This window comes from Rhincodon typus, chromosome 20 (assembly GCF_021869965.1).
Source record: "Rhincodon typus isolate 14 chromosome 20, sRhiTyp1.1, whole genome shotgun sequence".
NCBI classification, from domain to species: domain Eukaryota; kingdom Metazoa; phylum Chordata; class Chondrichthyes; order Orectolobiformes; family Rhincodontidae; genus Rhincodon; species Rhincodon typus.
This window is the reverse complement of record NC_063351.1, coordinates 23,417,556-23,432,913: the sequence shown is the minus strand read 5'-3', so window position 1 is coordinate 23,432,913 and position 15,358 is coordinate 23,417,556. Positions and strand designations below refer to the sequence as shown.

Below are 15,358 nucleotides of genomic sequence, written 5' to 3'. Positions count from 1 at the left end.
GATGTGGAGTTTCCCATCGTTTTACCCATGCGGCCAACTTTCATGGATCTTTTCCATGGTTTCAGAGCTGATTCCAGGATTCAGTCTGACTTCTCACAGAGGGATGCAGTAAGGGAATAGTAATTGAAGATGAAGGTAGCCCAGCTTCTCCAATGGAAGGCAAAGCATGATGACGATCTTACAAATAAAATGATGTCTAACAAATAGTGTCATACGATCCTTAACATCCACCTAAGCAGGCACAGAGGCCTAGGTTTAAAGCCATATCTGAAAAACCACACATATGTCAATGCATTGGAGTGTTCAGGTAGATTTTCTTTCTTCAGACATCAGTTCAGATCATGAACCCAGAGCTTTGTGACCCAAGATAGCTATCAACTGAGCCAGAGCTGCCACTTGGTCAGTTCAGATCAGATCAGATCTCAGCCTGAAGAAGTAAGGAAGGCAAGATACTGTAGATTTGAGGGTTTGAATCAGTAGCTTAAACATTTGTTGAGAACTTGATTCCTGTTATTAAGATTAGTTTCCTTTATTACAGATAAGTTTTCAGTTTAAAACAGTTCAACACCATTTGTGAATGTGAGAACAAGAAATTTGTCTTCTGCTCTGATGTGAAGAGGTCTAGACACCAAAACATCATCAATCTTGATATAGTCTGTGACAAGCAGATTTTGTGTAACAGTGGTGAACCTAACAATAATCATTGTTATAATGGAGCCACTCAAACAGAAACTTCCCAGATGGACTAGGCACCTGTCCAATTAAGTGTGGAATTCTGGAACGTATCCGAGTCACCATGCTCCTCCACAGACATCAGTATAAGACACTCAGCACTGAAAGACTAACAGCAGCGTTAGGCTCATACTTGCCCATTGCAGCAGCAGCTTTGGCAGGAAAGTGTAATCCCAGCATGCAGTGTTCTTCAGGAGTGTCCATGGTGGGTGTAGACATGGGGATTTACAGGTGTGAAGTTCAGGGAGACTCCCTTTCACTGGGGAAATGTTCTGGGTGGAGAATGGCACAGTAGTGATGTTGTCTAGTTGTTGACAAGTCAGCCTCATAAGTGTGTTTGGGGCACTGTTCATTTCACTGGGCAGCTTAATTGGGAATCTGTATTGACTGGGCCATGAAGGGTGTGGTTTATATGAATGAAGAAAACAAACTCTTATCTGGCAGATATGATCTCAGCATTAATTTGATGAAGCCCTGTTTCTTTCTTTCATATTTCTAGTCCTATTCCCTTGAATAGCAATCCTTTCAATTTCTCCACACCTCCATTCCCATTTCTCCTGTTGCCCATTCCCCTCGCTCATACCTGCAAATATTCACACTTACTGTGGTCAGGTCAAGCATTTCCTGTTGCTCCTGTGATTTGTGGAATGATGGGATTGTTGATTTTTGGTGTTGGGGAGGGTGACAGTCCCAGTTTCCTCCTTTCTGGAAACCTGGCACTGCCAGAAATGTCCAAAATAGCACAACTGTCACCGTTAGTTGAGGGGAAAAAAAATGTATATCTGTTACTCTGGGAATGTTGCATCTCCCACTGCCACCACCTTCACAAAGACATGGTTTAGTTACCTGGGATATTTGCCAATCAGCACTTGATCTACAACCTCCACCAGAACAATGACAGTCCTGAGCAGTTTAGATCTTGGGTCTTGAATCCAGGAGACCCAAACAATAAATCCCTCCTGTTAATCTAACCTCAAACACTTAGAGAGAAATACAGGCTGATATAAAACCGAAAGTAACAGCATTGAGCCACTTCCTCCCGCCGTTCAGCAATGTCCACAGGTGAGGTTGTTGTTGTTTTTTGATTTCGCTGGTCTAGTAATTCAGACCCCAGGCTAAATGCCCTAGTGACATGGGGTTTGATTCTCCCCATGGCAGATGGTGAAATTTGAATTCAATGAAAAACCTGGAATAAGAAAAACTCACCTAATGGTAACATGCACCTACTGTCAATTGTCATGAAAGACCATCTGGTTCATTAATGTCCTTTTAGGGAAGGAAACCTGTTGTCCTTACCATGTCTAGCCTATGTGTGGCTCCAGGCCGACAGCAATATGGTTGATTGTTAATTGAACTCTAGGCAATTAGAGAAGGGTAGTAAGTGCTGGTTTAGTTAGTGATGGCCCTATCCTATGAATAAATAAAAATAAAACAACAAATTAAGATGCAAGTGTTAACTTGCCTTCACACGCAGCCTGTACATTCATAGTCCACTCAGTATTTTTCCTCCACACAGTGAAGGAAATGGCTGGCTGACCAGTTAAACTTATTGGCTAGCTAAAAATTCCTAGAAAGTGAAGTTTGATTTAATCGTATTTCTCAGCATGACTGAATCAAATCTGTTTTTAAAAATATATAACATCCTGTTAAATAAAGATGTACCTAATTAATAATTTTAACGATATTATAACAGAATATTAAGTATCAGTTCTGTTTTCCTCCAGTTCAATGAAGGTTCATCATATGATGACCCTGAGCTGTCCTGCATTATCTCCCTTGAGATTTAGATGTTGCATTTTTGAACTCTGTTCTTCAGGTTTGATTTCTGCATCTTCCAACCCTGTCCATTGACAACATTTTGTGTTTCTGGTCTCTTTGGTTCAAAATGACAATAATTCAATGTTTTGGGTTGTTGAGCTATACTTTTTTCTAAATGTGACTATTTTCTGTTTCTTTTCCGTTTTGTGTTAATCTGTGTTAGTCTATTCAGTTTACAAGAAACTTGTTTACCTTCTCTTCAGTTTTCAACGACCTTTTTTCCTTCTCAACCTTCTCTCCTGAAGGTGCATTGCCAGGATACATTTTCATAAATTGTGAAACATATTTTTGCTCATGATTCAGTGCTGTTTTCCTGACTAATCCAGCTTCCCTAATCCTTCCAAAGGAAGAGAATTCTGAGGTAGTACTGACTTCCACACATCAAGTCAATGAATCCTATTAGAATAGAGTACTTGACTTGATAAACATAGATAGTTCTGCTATTCTAAAGCCAGCAGTAACCCAAAATATTTCACCACCAATCATAAAATCATGCTGCTAATGACGTTTAAGAACATTTACTTGCATTCTTTTTGTGGGATAAGTTTAAGCATACGTGGTCTTCTCCTGCTTCTACTTTCTATGTTCCTGTGTTTCTATCATTCCTGAGACAAACTTTTGAACAACACAACAGAATTCCCTGGCCCCCAGCGCCTCATCTTCACTATGGACATCCGATCCCTGTACACTTGTATTCCGCACGCTGATGGCACTTCTTCCTCTCCCACAGGCCTAACCAGTCCCCCTCCACCGACACCCTCATCCGCTTAACAGAACTTGTCCTTACCCTGAACAACTTCTCCTTTAACTCCTCCCACTTCCTACAGACTAAAGGGGTGGCCACGGGCACCCGCACGGGCCCAAGTTATGCCTGCCTCTTCATAGGATACGTGGAACAGTCCCTTTTCTGCTGTTACACTGGCACTATCCTCCACCTATTCCTTTGCTACATTGATGACTGTATTGGCGCTGCCTTGTACTCCCACAAGCGGCTTGAACAGTTCATCAACTTTACTAACATCTTTCACCCCAACCTCAAATTAATCTGGGCCATCTCTGATACCTCCCTCTCCTTCCTGGACCCCTCCGAATTCATCTCTGATGACCACCTCAAAACTGACATCTATTTCAAGCCCACCGACTTCCACAGCTACCTGGACTACATCTCCACTCACTCACCCTCCTGCAAGAATGCGATCCCCTACTCCCAATTCGTCCGCTTCTGCCATGTCTGTTCCCAAGATGGGGCATTCCACTCCTGTACATCCCAGATGTCCTCCTTTTTCAGGGACCGTAACTTCCCCCTCTACGGTGATCGAAAATGCTCCCAACCACATCTCTTGCATTTCCTGCACTGCTGCCCTCAAACCCCTTCCCCCCAACAAAAATAAAGACAGAATCCCCCTTGTCCTCACATATCACCCTGCCAACCTCCGCATCCAGCGTATCATTCTCCGCCACTTCCGCCACCTACAATCCGATCCCACAACTAAAGAGATATTTCCCTGCCCGCCTGAATCTGCCTTCCATAGGGACCACAGTCTCCACAACTCCCTCATCAGCTTCACACACCCCACTAACCCCATCACCCCCGGCACCTTTCCCTGCAACTGCAGGAAGTGCTACACCTGCGCCTATACCTCCCCCCATCACCTCCATTCAAGGCACAAAACAAACCTTTCACATCAGACTGGGGTTCACCTGCACATCTGTCAACTTGGGCTACTGTATCCGCTGCTCCCGACATGGCCTCCTCTACATCAGTGAGACCAAGTGGAGGCTCAGAGACCGTTTTGTAGAGCACCTGTGCTTTGTTCGCGACAAGTGACAATACCTTTCAGTTGCCAACCATTTTAACTCCCCCTCCCACTCCCTGGGTGACATGAGCATCCTGGGCCTCCTCCAGTGTCACAATGACATCACAAGCAAACTGGAGGAACAACACCTCATATTCTGCCTCGGGAGTCTACAGCCCAATGGCCTAAACATGGAATCCATCAGTTTTAAAATCTCCTCATCCCATGTCCAACCCTCCCTCCCTCTCATCCCCAGTTCCTTGACCTCTCACAAGCTGCCCATCTCCTCCCACCTATCCCGCCCCTCCCGCTTCACTGACCAATCCCCACCACTCCCTACCTGCATTCACCAATCACCATCCGACCTACCTTTCCCAGCCCCACCCCTCCTCTCTCTATGTATTTCCCAGCTCCCTTCCCCGTACCCATTTCTGAAGAAGGGTTCCGATCTGAAACTTTCCTGTTCCTCTGATGTTGTCTGGCCTGCTGTGTTCCTCCAGCTCCATACTGTGTTGTCTCTGACTCTAGCATCTGCAGTTCCTGCTATCACAACAGAAATGCTGACTTGTTGCAGTGCCAATTATCCACCATAAGATGTCATCTGTGCACTTTGTAAATTCTGTGTCATTCAGTAACGTACTGATCCTTGGATTAAAGTAATGCTTGTGGATCAGGTCTCTGTGCACATCAAAAGTGAAGAGAAATTGTTCACATTTTCTATGCAGCCTCCCACTTAACAAATTGCATCTTCACTAACTGACACCAGCAATGCAGCTAGCAATCTCTTGTGACAGAGAAGAGTATCACAGTAGTTGATAGAGACTGTTTCTCAGTTTAATCATTTCCCTGTGAAGGAGATACATATGGAGATAATTGTATGGCAACATGGTGTAAATAGATAAATAAAAGCAAAGGACTGCAGATGAGGGAGAACTGAAATAAAAGTGCAGAAATTTGCTAGAGAACCTCAGTAGCATCTGCGGAGAGACGGACAAAGTTACAGCTTCGAATATGATCTGAATCTTCGAAACATGTGAATGACTCTGATATGACTCCCTCAGAGCATATGAATGGATTGTTGGTTTGTATTCAAGATCTCAGATACTTCTTCAGCAGTGATAGTGTTCATTCATAAATAGCATATAAATCTCAACCAAAATTTATACCAAATTAAGACATAATGAATATAATATAATGAAGTTATTGAAAGGTTATAGAGAAGGTACTGGCAGTCTTTTTGAATTATTGAGGTGTTACCCGCGGTACTAGTCCTTGTATATAATGGTGTACTGGCACTCAAGTGATTTGTCACTTAGTAAACTTTAATCCTGTTACTTTATTGGGCATTTATGATATTAAATTCAGTTGCTTATGACTAAAAGGAGAGCTCGATTTCTGTATCAAATGTATATTGTTCATAAGCATTCATCAGTTTGCATGAGTAGGTGCCCAGTATTTGTCTGTCTCAGTAGCCAGAATGCACTCATGATATTAGTACATCAGCTAAGCCTACTTGAACTAGGTGTGTGGCCTGCTCCTGCCACTCTTCAAGATACAGAGCTCCCTCTTCTGCCCTATCCTGGATTCCTGGCATCCAGGCTGTCTTGAAACATTCCATGATCTTTGAAAGTGAAGTAGAGAAATGGGAGCTGAAGTAGTAGTTGCCAGGGTTTATTTAAATCGAGACAATACTTGCGCAGTCTCGTCTCTATTCTCGCTATCAATCCTTGATTCCCAAACCCATGGCCAGGTCAATTAAAGTGGAACTCCATTGACTCTTTTCTCCCACCAGCCCCACGTGGTTTTTGGGAGCCAGGACTGGTCCCATCTTACAATTCCCTGTCCCCAGTGGATTATTTGTAATTGTTTTAGCTCCTATCTGATTATTTTAATTGAAGAGAAATGTCAGTTATTTTGCCATTTATATTCCTTTAAAAGCTATTTTACATCCTTGAGAAGGTGCTGCTGTTGCTTTCTGACATTTGTGGAATATTTCTGAATATCCCATTAGTTTCCTATCTCTCGTCATGAGCTGATGCCTCTGCATTATGACACTCAAGATGTACATGTACTATTATTAGATATGGAATGACGATTGGATTGTAATTGTCTGTGCTTCAGGGAATTTCATCACGTAAGAATGTTCTTCTGTTGGAGCTGACAACGGAGTGTACCTGTCAGAACTAGTTAGTGAGTTGTGAACAACAATCTGAGTGTGAATCTTAATAAAGCAATTGAGGAACTAGGAAGCAAGCTTTGAATTGACTTGAAAATATTAAAGACTTTATGAAAAACACTAGTTCTTTCTTTCTTCCCTTTGCCTTAGACAAAAATAAGAAGCCCAAACATTAAGATGTGAGATTTGTAATACTGTACATAAAAACACACCAGGAATGCCCTCCCACAAAAACTGGAAGGACCCAACATAAAAGCATGAGAATCCAATTCTCCAAACAAACTCCAATTTCCCGATGTTATCTCTGCACCTCAGGCATTGTTCTGCTCTTTACAAAAATTGGATTACACATAAATTATGATGTAGAAGCATAGGACTAAGAGTAGGCTGTTCAGCTCTTCCAACCTATTCTTCCATTTAATAAGATCTGGCTAATCATTGCTACTCTTCATCTGAACACTATTTACCTCCATTTAATCTATAACTCCTCAATACCTTGGTTACAACAGAACTCTATCAACTTTCATCTAAGCTAATCAATGAACTGGCATCTATGGCTTTTTGAGGAAGAACCCTTAGACTTCTGAGTCTGTTGAAAGGCCTGGCTCTGATTTGAAAAATTATCCCATGTTGTGCTGGACTATCGCCAGCAAAGAAATGTTCCCTCTGCATGCTGTGGGAAGATCTGAATGTGTGTGTGTGTGTGTGTGTGTGTGTGTGGGTGGCCCAGGCCTTCTCTGCAATCAGTTGTGCAGCCTCTCTGCAGTGTCTGTCAGATCATCTGGCTGGGGATGTAAAGCTGAGAAAGCTGTTTCCACTCTAATCCAATTAATGTACACTCTCTTGTTAAACTTTTGGAGTGAATACATTGGAAGTCGTAGCAGATTGTGAGTAAATTTTCCTACTTTGAGTCCATCTTGCTCTGTCGAAGTGAATGCCATTAATGTCATGTTAGAGATGGTATCCAATAACACTCTGTTTCCTCAGATAGCCAAGTTTGTGGACCATTGTAAGCATAACATTTCCACCATCTTGGGAGGCAGTCCAGCACTTTCAGCTTGGTGAAGATCTCCTGTCTTATGTGTCATCACTTCACAATCTTCAGTGATGTATACATTTAGTGCTGTCATCTCCTGCTTGGTTTTCCCCTTGCCTGCTACATGACGTCAACCAAGCAGCATTAATTAGCTGGGTCATAATGGTTTCATTGTTTTCCAATGTATCGTCTGCTGGATATTGGTAACAGCCATTTCCTGATTCAAGCAAAAGTAATGGTTTCTGCTTGGTCCAAATCCATGAATTAAGAAATGCAAGGCCTGAACATTTTCCGTTCTGAGCTCTGTCAACATTGAAATTTGCTTTGCACCCAAGCATGTTAAAAAAGAAAGAAGGTTTCACAGGCTAGTTTAAAATGAATTCATCAATGATGTGTCAGTTAATCAGATACATGTGGGATGCATTGGACACACTGATTATGAAATGTGCAAGTAGTTTACAAATTATGCCTGAATCCTCACATTGAATCACTTGCCATGGCTCATGAGAACTCATTCATGTTGCTATGGGCTCCACAAGTATCTAATATGGTTGTTATTCTATAAATGATAGTCACATGTCTCATTCAGTATAAATGATCTGTGTTTGGGTTTGAGGAGTCAAATTTTACAGTTTGCAAACTTTTGAAATATAATAATTTAGGAATAGGAGTAGTCCACATAGCACTTTTAACTTGTTCTGCCATTCACTGAGATCAAGGTTGATCTACTACTGAACACTATATGACGATGACAAAAACCGAAATTGTTGGAGAAATTCAGCAGGTCTGGCAACATCTGTGGAGAGAAAGCAGAGTTAACATTTCGAGTCCAGTGACCCATCTACACCATATAACTACATTTGTCCCATATCCAATGATGTGTTTGATTATCAAAAATCTATTAATATTCATTTTAAAATTTACCATTGATCTACCATTAATTGCCTTTCATGGAAGAAATTTCCAAACTTCCATCTGTGTTTCATAATTTCACTCCTGAAAGGTCTGGCTCCAATTTTTTGACTGTGCCCCAGCCATACGTTCTCCCATGGATAGAGATACTGTCTTTCTGCTGAATCATACCATTCCACTTAATAACTTGAAACATGTATCAAATCATTCTCTAACCTTTATATTCCTGGGAATCAACCCTAAAGCTGTTCAATCGCTTCTCGTAGCTTAACCCATGATTCCAAGTAACATTTGAGCGTAGGCCAGTATATTCTTGCTAAGATGTACTACCCAGAAACATTCAAAGTACTCCAGGTATGGTACTCCATGAACTCTGCCCTTGTATTCTTGTCCTCTGAATATAAAGGGCAGAATTCCATTAGTCTTTTGGATTAATTTTTATACCTGTTCAAAGATTACTAACACATGTACTTGAGCCCCAAGTATCTTCTGGACTTTCATTGTTTCCAACTTTTCAGAATTTGGAAAGTACCTTTTTAGGAGCAAAGTGGATGAACTCATCTTTGCCTACATTGGAATCCATTTTCCATAGTTCTGCCCATTCACTTAATCTATGGACATCTATTTGTAATTTTACACTTCTGCCTGCACTGCTGATAATACCACACATTTTTGATTGAATACCTTTTTTGTTTTTGCACTTGCAGTGCCATGATGACGAATACTTCTGAAGATATAAATTCACAGTTGTCAACAATCCAAAATTCAATGGAATTATCTGCGAACTCAACAGTGCAAACCTCGAAGCCCGCTGCTAACTCGAAACGTAAGTAATGGGACTCTGATATTGTCCATGTTTATTGGAGCTGATTGCTAAGATCTGTAGTTAGAGCCTTCACTGTGGATGACCAGATTCCAAAAGTATTTCTCAAGAACAATGGTGCCAGAATAGCCGTGTTTTTTTGTTTATAGCTGCTGAGCAGGAAAAGAAAATTGGGAAGTTAGCTTCCATTCTGTCTGCAAATACACATGGTTTCTCCCAGCTCAAAAAGAATAGGCAAACTTGTGATTGCACATTCACAGCTGGCCATCCAGTTCATGAAATTCAGCTCCTGCCCATTGCCCACTCTGTCCTGTCCTACCCTTTCCTGTTGCAACCCATGACCAAAACCAGTGCCACCTCCTCCTCCATTTCACGACCACACCCCACCCCTTAATGCCCAATCCTTTCTGCAGCTCCTCGCTATTTCCCTGACATATCCCCTGATGCCACACTTTGCCAATGCCTCAGGTGGGAGGGGTTGGTGGAACAGATGACAGGGAGTGGAAGGAAGCAGTGAAGGAGATTTGTACAGAAGGGAGTGCAGGGAAATGAGCCAGCAGTGAAGAGATCAGTGACGAGATGTGAGAGAATGGTGAAGGTGTGATTCTGGGGAGGGGGAAGGGTGTGTGAAAAGGGGAAGCTGTGGTAAGTAGGGACATGGAGCAGGGAGGAGTAGCCTGGTGGCAGCAGGAGGCAGTGTGGTGAAGGCAGAATGGTACAGGAGTAGTTGGAGGAAATATTACAGTGCTACATTTTTGTTTCATCTGCCTTTTTGTGACCTTTGCCATCTTTAATGCAGGCAGCTGCATGGAACGTCACTGTCTGTGACATCACAGGCACTGTCACATCTTCTGCAGGAAGTGCACAAATAAGTGCAGCCTTTCCATGTAAAGTCAGTGGATGGCAAGTTGTGAGGCCTTTGACAGCCTCAGCATTGCATCTATACGCAGCTCTCGTGGAGCTAAAATGTTCCAATAAATTCACCAGGAACACATTTTCAGATCATTTAAACCCATGGGTTTGTGGAGAGTAAAACAAACCTTGACTGGCAGTCTCAGGAGAAGACATTTGCTGGGAACTTACATTTGTAATTAAACTCAGTATTCAATACGCATATGTTATACACTTCCATAATTTAATTGAATAGTTTGGACCACCAACTGTTGAGAAATGAGAGTACTGTAGCCTGTTCTCTTAACATACTATATTGTGTAAAAACAGCGTTGTGCCAGCCTTGCACCCGAGTGAAAAAAGGCTGTTTAAATATGCAGAAGTAAAAATCCTTACACCTGTTTCAGGTCCCTGCAATAGCAGTTAGTTTGTCCTGAGGCAGACAGAGTCAATGCTGGCCAAAATTGTAAAGCTAACATTTCACGGGACAATTGGGAGGTTATTCACCTGCCAAGTGCCACTCTAATCATTGCCACTCCAAGCTCTGAAATCCCTTATCTCGCCCTGGCCACTGATCTGTAGTCCTTCTAGATCCTTACCCCCTGATAGCGCTTCCTTTCCTTTCTGAATCCCGTGGTCTGGCCAATATTCATTTGCCGATGTGCTTTTGCAATACTAACAGGTGCTCCGAGCTCTTACCTGCATGAGCTTGCATTCTTTTTCTTAAATACATTCATGGGATGAAGACATTGCTGGCTAGGCCAGCATTTATTACCCATCCCTGATTGCCCAGAGGCAGTTAAGAGTCAATCACATTGCTGTGGTTCTGGAGTCACAGGTAGACCGGACCTGGTAAGGATGGCAGATTTCCTTCCCTGGAGGGCTTCTTTTAAAATTGAATTTAAATTCCACCATCAGCCATGGCAAGATTTGAACTCAGGTTCCCAGAACTTTACCTGGGTTCCTAGATTGATAGTCTAGCAACACCACCACTAGGCCATCATCTCCCCCACTGTTTGACACTAAGATTTGAGCCTAATATCCTGGAGTTCCCTGAACGTTAACATTCGTACACATTTCCCAGATTACCTTTAAACAATGCTTGAAGTTATGCTAATGCACTCACCCCACCACTGAATGTTGTGCCTCTAGTTGTCCAATGCTGCTGTGGAGCTGCAATCTGCGAATGCTGATCCAGCATGTCCTGGCATGTTGTTTCATTATCTACCAAGCAGATATTTAGTGGTGAATTGGCAGCTGTTTATCTCAACTATATTGTTCACTAAGACTGGCAGCAGCCAAACATTCCACGCTAAAAATGTAAACATACAGCTGTTGAAAGTTCATATCAGAAAAAAAAAGAATTTACAGTGAGCCACAAACTAACAAAATTATTCTTCTGGCACTTCTTGGGTTCTTGTATATTTGGTTTGTTACAAATAATGATTGAGAAACAATGCAGTGTACTGCTAACAAAATATCAGGAGTGTGAGGACAAAAATATGGGAGCTGTTCATGCACTGGCTGACATTGGTATGGGGCAGTAGTTACATTGCCTTGATAGCTACAGGATGACAGAGAGCTGGAGACAAGGCTGCAGGGAGGAGAGGTTTTGTGAGATGGCTTATACCAAGTTGAAAGAGGAATCTTCAGTGTTCCTTGATATTAACAGGAGGCTGTCCAGTAGGCAAGCCAATATGTTCAGATCTTGGTATGCATCCTGTTATCAGGATTCTCCTGTAGAAGAGGTCTTAATCTGAGCCCTAGTATCTATGACCTAACTGTCTGGTAAGCTGTGCTTTTCCCATTAGCTGCAGTCCACTCAGGCTCAGTGACTCTTCATATGCCAATCCTGTGAGCCAGGCTTCTTTGGCAGGATGCAGAGATGAGCAACATGTTATTTAAATGGAGAGATTGCACAACTCAAAGAAGCACAGAGGGATCTGGGAGTGCTGGTACACGAACCTTAAAAAATTAGCTTGCAGATACAACAAGTGATAAGTTAGGCAAATGGAATGTCTTCATTTAATCCAAGGGGAAAGGAATATAAAAATAGAGATATTTTGCCATAGCTATGTAAACCATTGGTAAGCCATTTTTTTGGAGTACTGTACACAGTTTTAGTTTCCTAATTTAAAACAAAATTTTAATGTATAAGAAACAGTTCAAAGGAAGTTAACTTAATTGACTCTGGGATGAAAGGATTATTTTACGAACAAAGATTGGATAGATTCAGCAAGCATCCATTGGAGTTAGATAAATGCGAGATGACTTATTGAACATATATGATCTTGAGGGGATATGCCAAGGTAGATGCTGAAAGGATATTTTCTCTAGTAGGCAACAGTATAACCAGGGGTAGGGGGCACTGCTGAGAAATAAGGGGTGTCCCATTGAAGACAGGGATGAGGAGGTGAGATTAGAGTGACAGCCCTTGACATCAAGGCTGCACTCAACTAAGTGTGGCATCAAGGAGCCCTAGCACAACTAGAATCAATGGTATCAGGGGGCAAACTCTCCACTGGTTGGAGTCATACCTGGCACATTGGAATATAGTTGTTGTTGTTGGACGTCAGTCATCTCAACTCCAGGACATCTGTGCTGGAGTTCCTCAGGATAGTGTCGTAGGCCCAACCATCTTTAGCTGCTTCATCGATGACCTTGCTTCCATCATAAGGTCAAAAGTGGGATGTTCATCGATGTTTGCACAATGTTCAGCACCATCCTCAGATACTGAAGTAGTCCATGTTCAAATGCAACAAGATCCAGGACGGGTCTGACAAGTGGCAAGTAACATTCACACCACACAAATGCCAGGCAATGACCATCTGCGATAAGAGATAGTCTAACCACTGCCTCTTCACATTCATTGGTGTTACAATCACGGAATCCACCACTATCAACATGCAGGGAGTTACCACTGACCAGAAACTAAACTGGACTAGCCACGTAAATGGCTACAAGAACAGGTCAGAGGATTGGAATACTGCGGCAAGTAATCTATCTCCTGACTTCCCAGAGTCAATCCATCAAGGCACAAGTTAGGAGTGTGATGGAGTAGTTCCAGAAACACTCAACAAGCTTGACACCATCCAGGACAAAGCAGCCAGCTTGATTGGTGCCATATCCAAAAGCACCTATTCCCGCAACTACTGATGCTCAGTAGCAGCAGTGTGTACTGTTTTCAAGATGCACTGCAGAAATTCACCAAAGATCCTCAGATAGCGGCTTCCAAACCCATAATGACTTCCATCTAGAAGGGGACAATCAGCAGCTACATGGGAGCGGCACCACCTGCAAGTTCCCCTCCAAGTCACTCATCATTCTGACTTTGAAATATATCGTCATTCCTTCAGTGTCGCTGGATCAAAATCCTGGAATTCCCTCCCTAATTGGCATTGTGGGTCAACCCACAGCAGGACTGCAATGGTTCAAGAAGGCAGCTCACCACCACCTTCTCAAGGGCAACTGGGGATGGGCAATAAATGCTGGCCAGACGCTGATGCCCAAGTCCCACAGCTGAATAAAAAAAGTTAAAAAGAGACCGGTTAAAGTAGTTTCAGAGATAGTAGGAACTGCAGATGCGGGAGAATCTCAGATAACAAGGTGTAGAGCTGGCTGAACACAGCAGGCCAAGCAGCGTCAGAAAAGGGTCTAGACCCGAAACGTCAGCTTTCCTGCTCCTCTGATGCTGCTTGGCCTGCTATGTTCATCCAGCTCTACACCTTGTTATCTCTGGTTAAAGTAGTCTTTTTAAAGTAACAATGAATAGATTCTTGATTAACAAGGGACTCGAAGGTTACTGAAGCCAGCAGGAACGTGGTATTGAGGCCTTAATCACATCAACCATGAGCTTATTCAATGGTGGACTATGCTCAATAGGCCTACTCCTCCTCCTAATTCATTTGATCCTAACTTTAAGGTATGTACAGTGCCCTTATCTGAACCAGTGGTTGCTAGTGTCAGGTCTTTTAATCTGTGCTGTCCCATTGCCCCTCTCTATTTTGGGTTGCAGCTTTTGAGTATCTGAAAGCATAACATCAGAAGAGGAAAGCTGAAGTGAGGGCAATAGGTGCAAGGGGTTGAAATGATGGTGGCATCAATTGTTTTCCCACTCTGTCAGAAAGCAGGATCAGGCTGGGGTAGGAAACAGAAGGGACATGGATATCTCATTATCCCGAATGATCTCAGCAATGCCACTTGCCACAGATTTGTCACAGTCAGAATCATCTCCTCCAAAGACTACTCCTCCCCTTCCTATTGAGGGCCGAATTGCCCTGCAAGAGAGAAGTGGTTGTGTTATATTGTTTGAATGATGTGCCTGCCATAGGTGAATAGCTAGAGGTACGTGGAAACAGCATGAGCTGGGTGTGAGGCTGGCAGGATTGGAATGGGTTTGAGAGTGAGCTGGAGTAGCTGAATATTAGGTCTGAGTCCTGAAGGCTAACAACTGGTGATGGGTGTGACACACTGACTAGCAACTTGGTGATGGTATGATAAGTAGGAGATGCCCGTTCACAATGTATTTACAGGCCAATCATTTGAGATAATTTAACTCACGAGACTGCTGCCAGATCCTGAGAGTCCGAGTACATGCATTGACCTCCTGACCCACTTCCTCCTGTTCCCTTCAGAGGGTGGTCTGGGATCCCTGGAAGGTGGGTTTCCTGATGATGATTGTTATCTGACGATCTCTGCTGGATTGCATACATTTACGAACAGGATAATATGAGGGCTGGCTTAGCACCTTTTTGCAACCACATAGAGTTATAGAAATATACAGCACGGAAACAGCCCTTTGGTCCAACTCATCCATGCCGATCAGATATCCTAAATAAATCCAGTCCCATTTGCCAGCATTTGGACCATATCCCTATAAACCTTTCCTATTCATACACCCATCCAGATGCCTTTTAAATGTTGTGAATGTATCAGCCTCCTCCACTTCCTCTGGCAGCTCATTACATACTCGCACCACCCTCTGCGTGAAAATGTTGCCCCTTAGGTCCCTTTTAAATCTTTCTTCTCTCACCTTAAACCTATGCCGTTTAGTTTTGGACTCCCCCATCCTGGGGAAAAGATCTTGTCAATTTACCCTATCCATGCCTCTCATATTTTTATAAATCTCCATAAGGTCACCCCTCAGCCTCCGATGCTCCAGGGAAAATAGCCTC

At 42.8% G+C, this 15,358-nt stretch overlaps 1 protein-coding gene across 3 annotated transcripts in view; it reads left to right on the top strand.

Moving 5' to 3' along the window:
* Positions 1–15,358, top strand: part of ptprea (protein tyrosine phosphatase receptor type Ea) — a 214,006-nt gene that overhangs the window by 138,105 nt on the left and 60,543 nt on the right. For all 3 annotated transcript variants that reach the window (XM_048609054.1, XM_048609052.1, XM_048609053.1), the window contains one exon: positions 9,178–9,296. In XM_048609054.1, coding sequence (XP_048465011.1) covers positions 9,182–9,296 — 115 coding nt within the window. In that variant the 5' untranslated portion in view covers positions 9,178–9,181. The remainder of the gene's footprint in view (positions 1–9,177; positions 9,297–15,358) is intronic.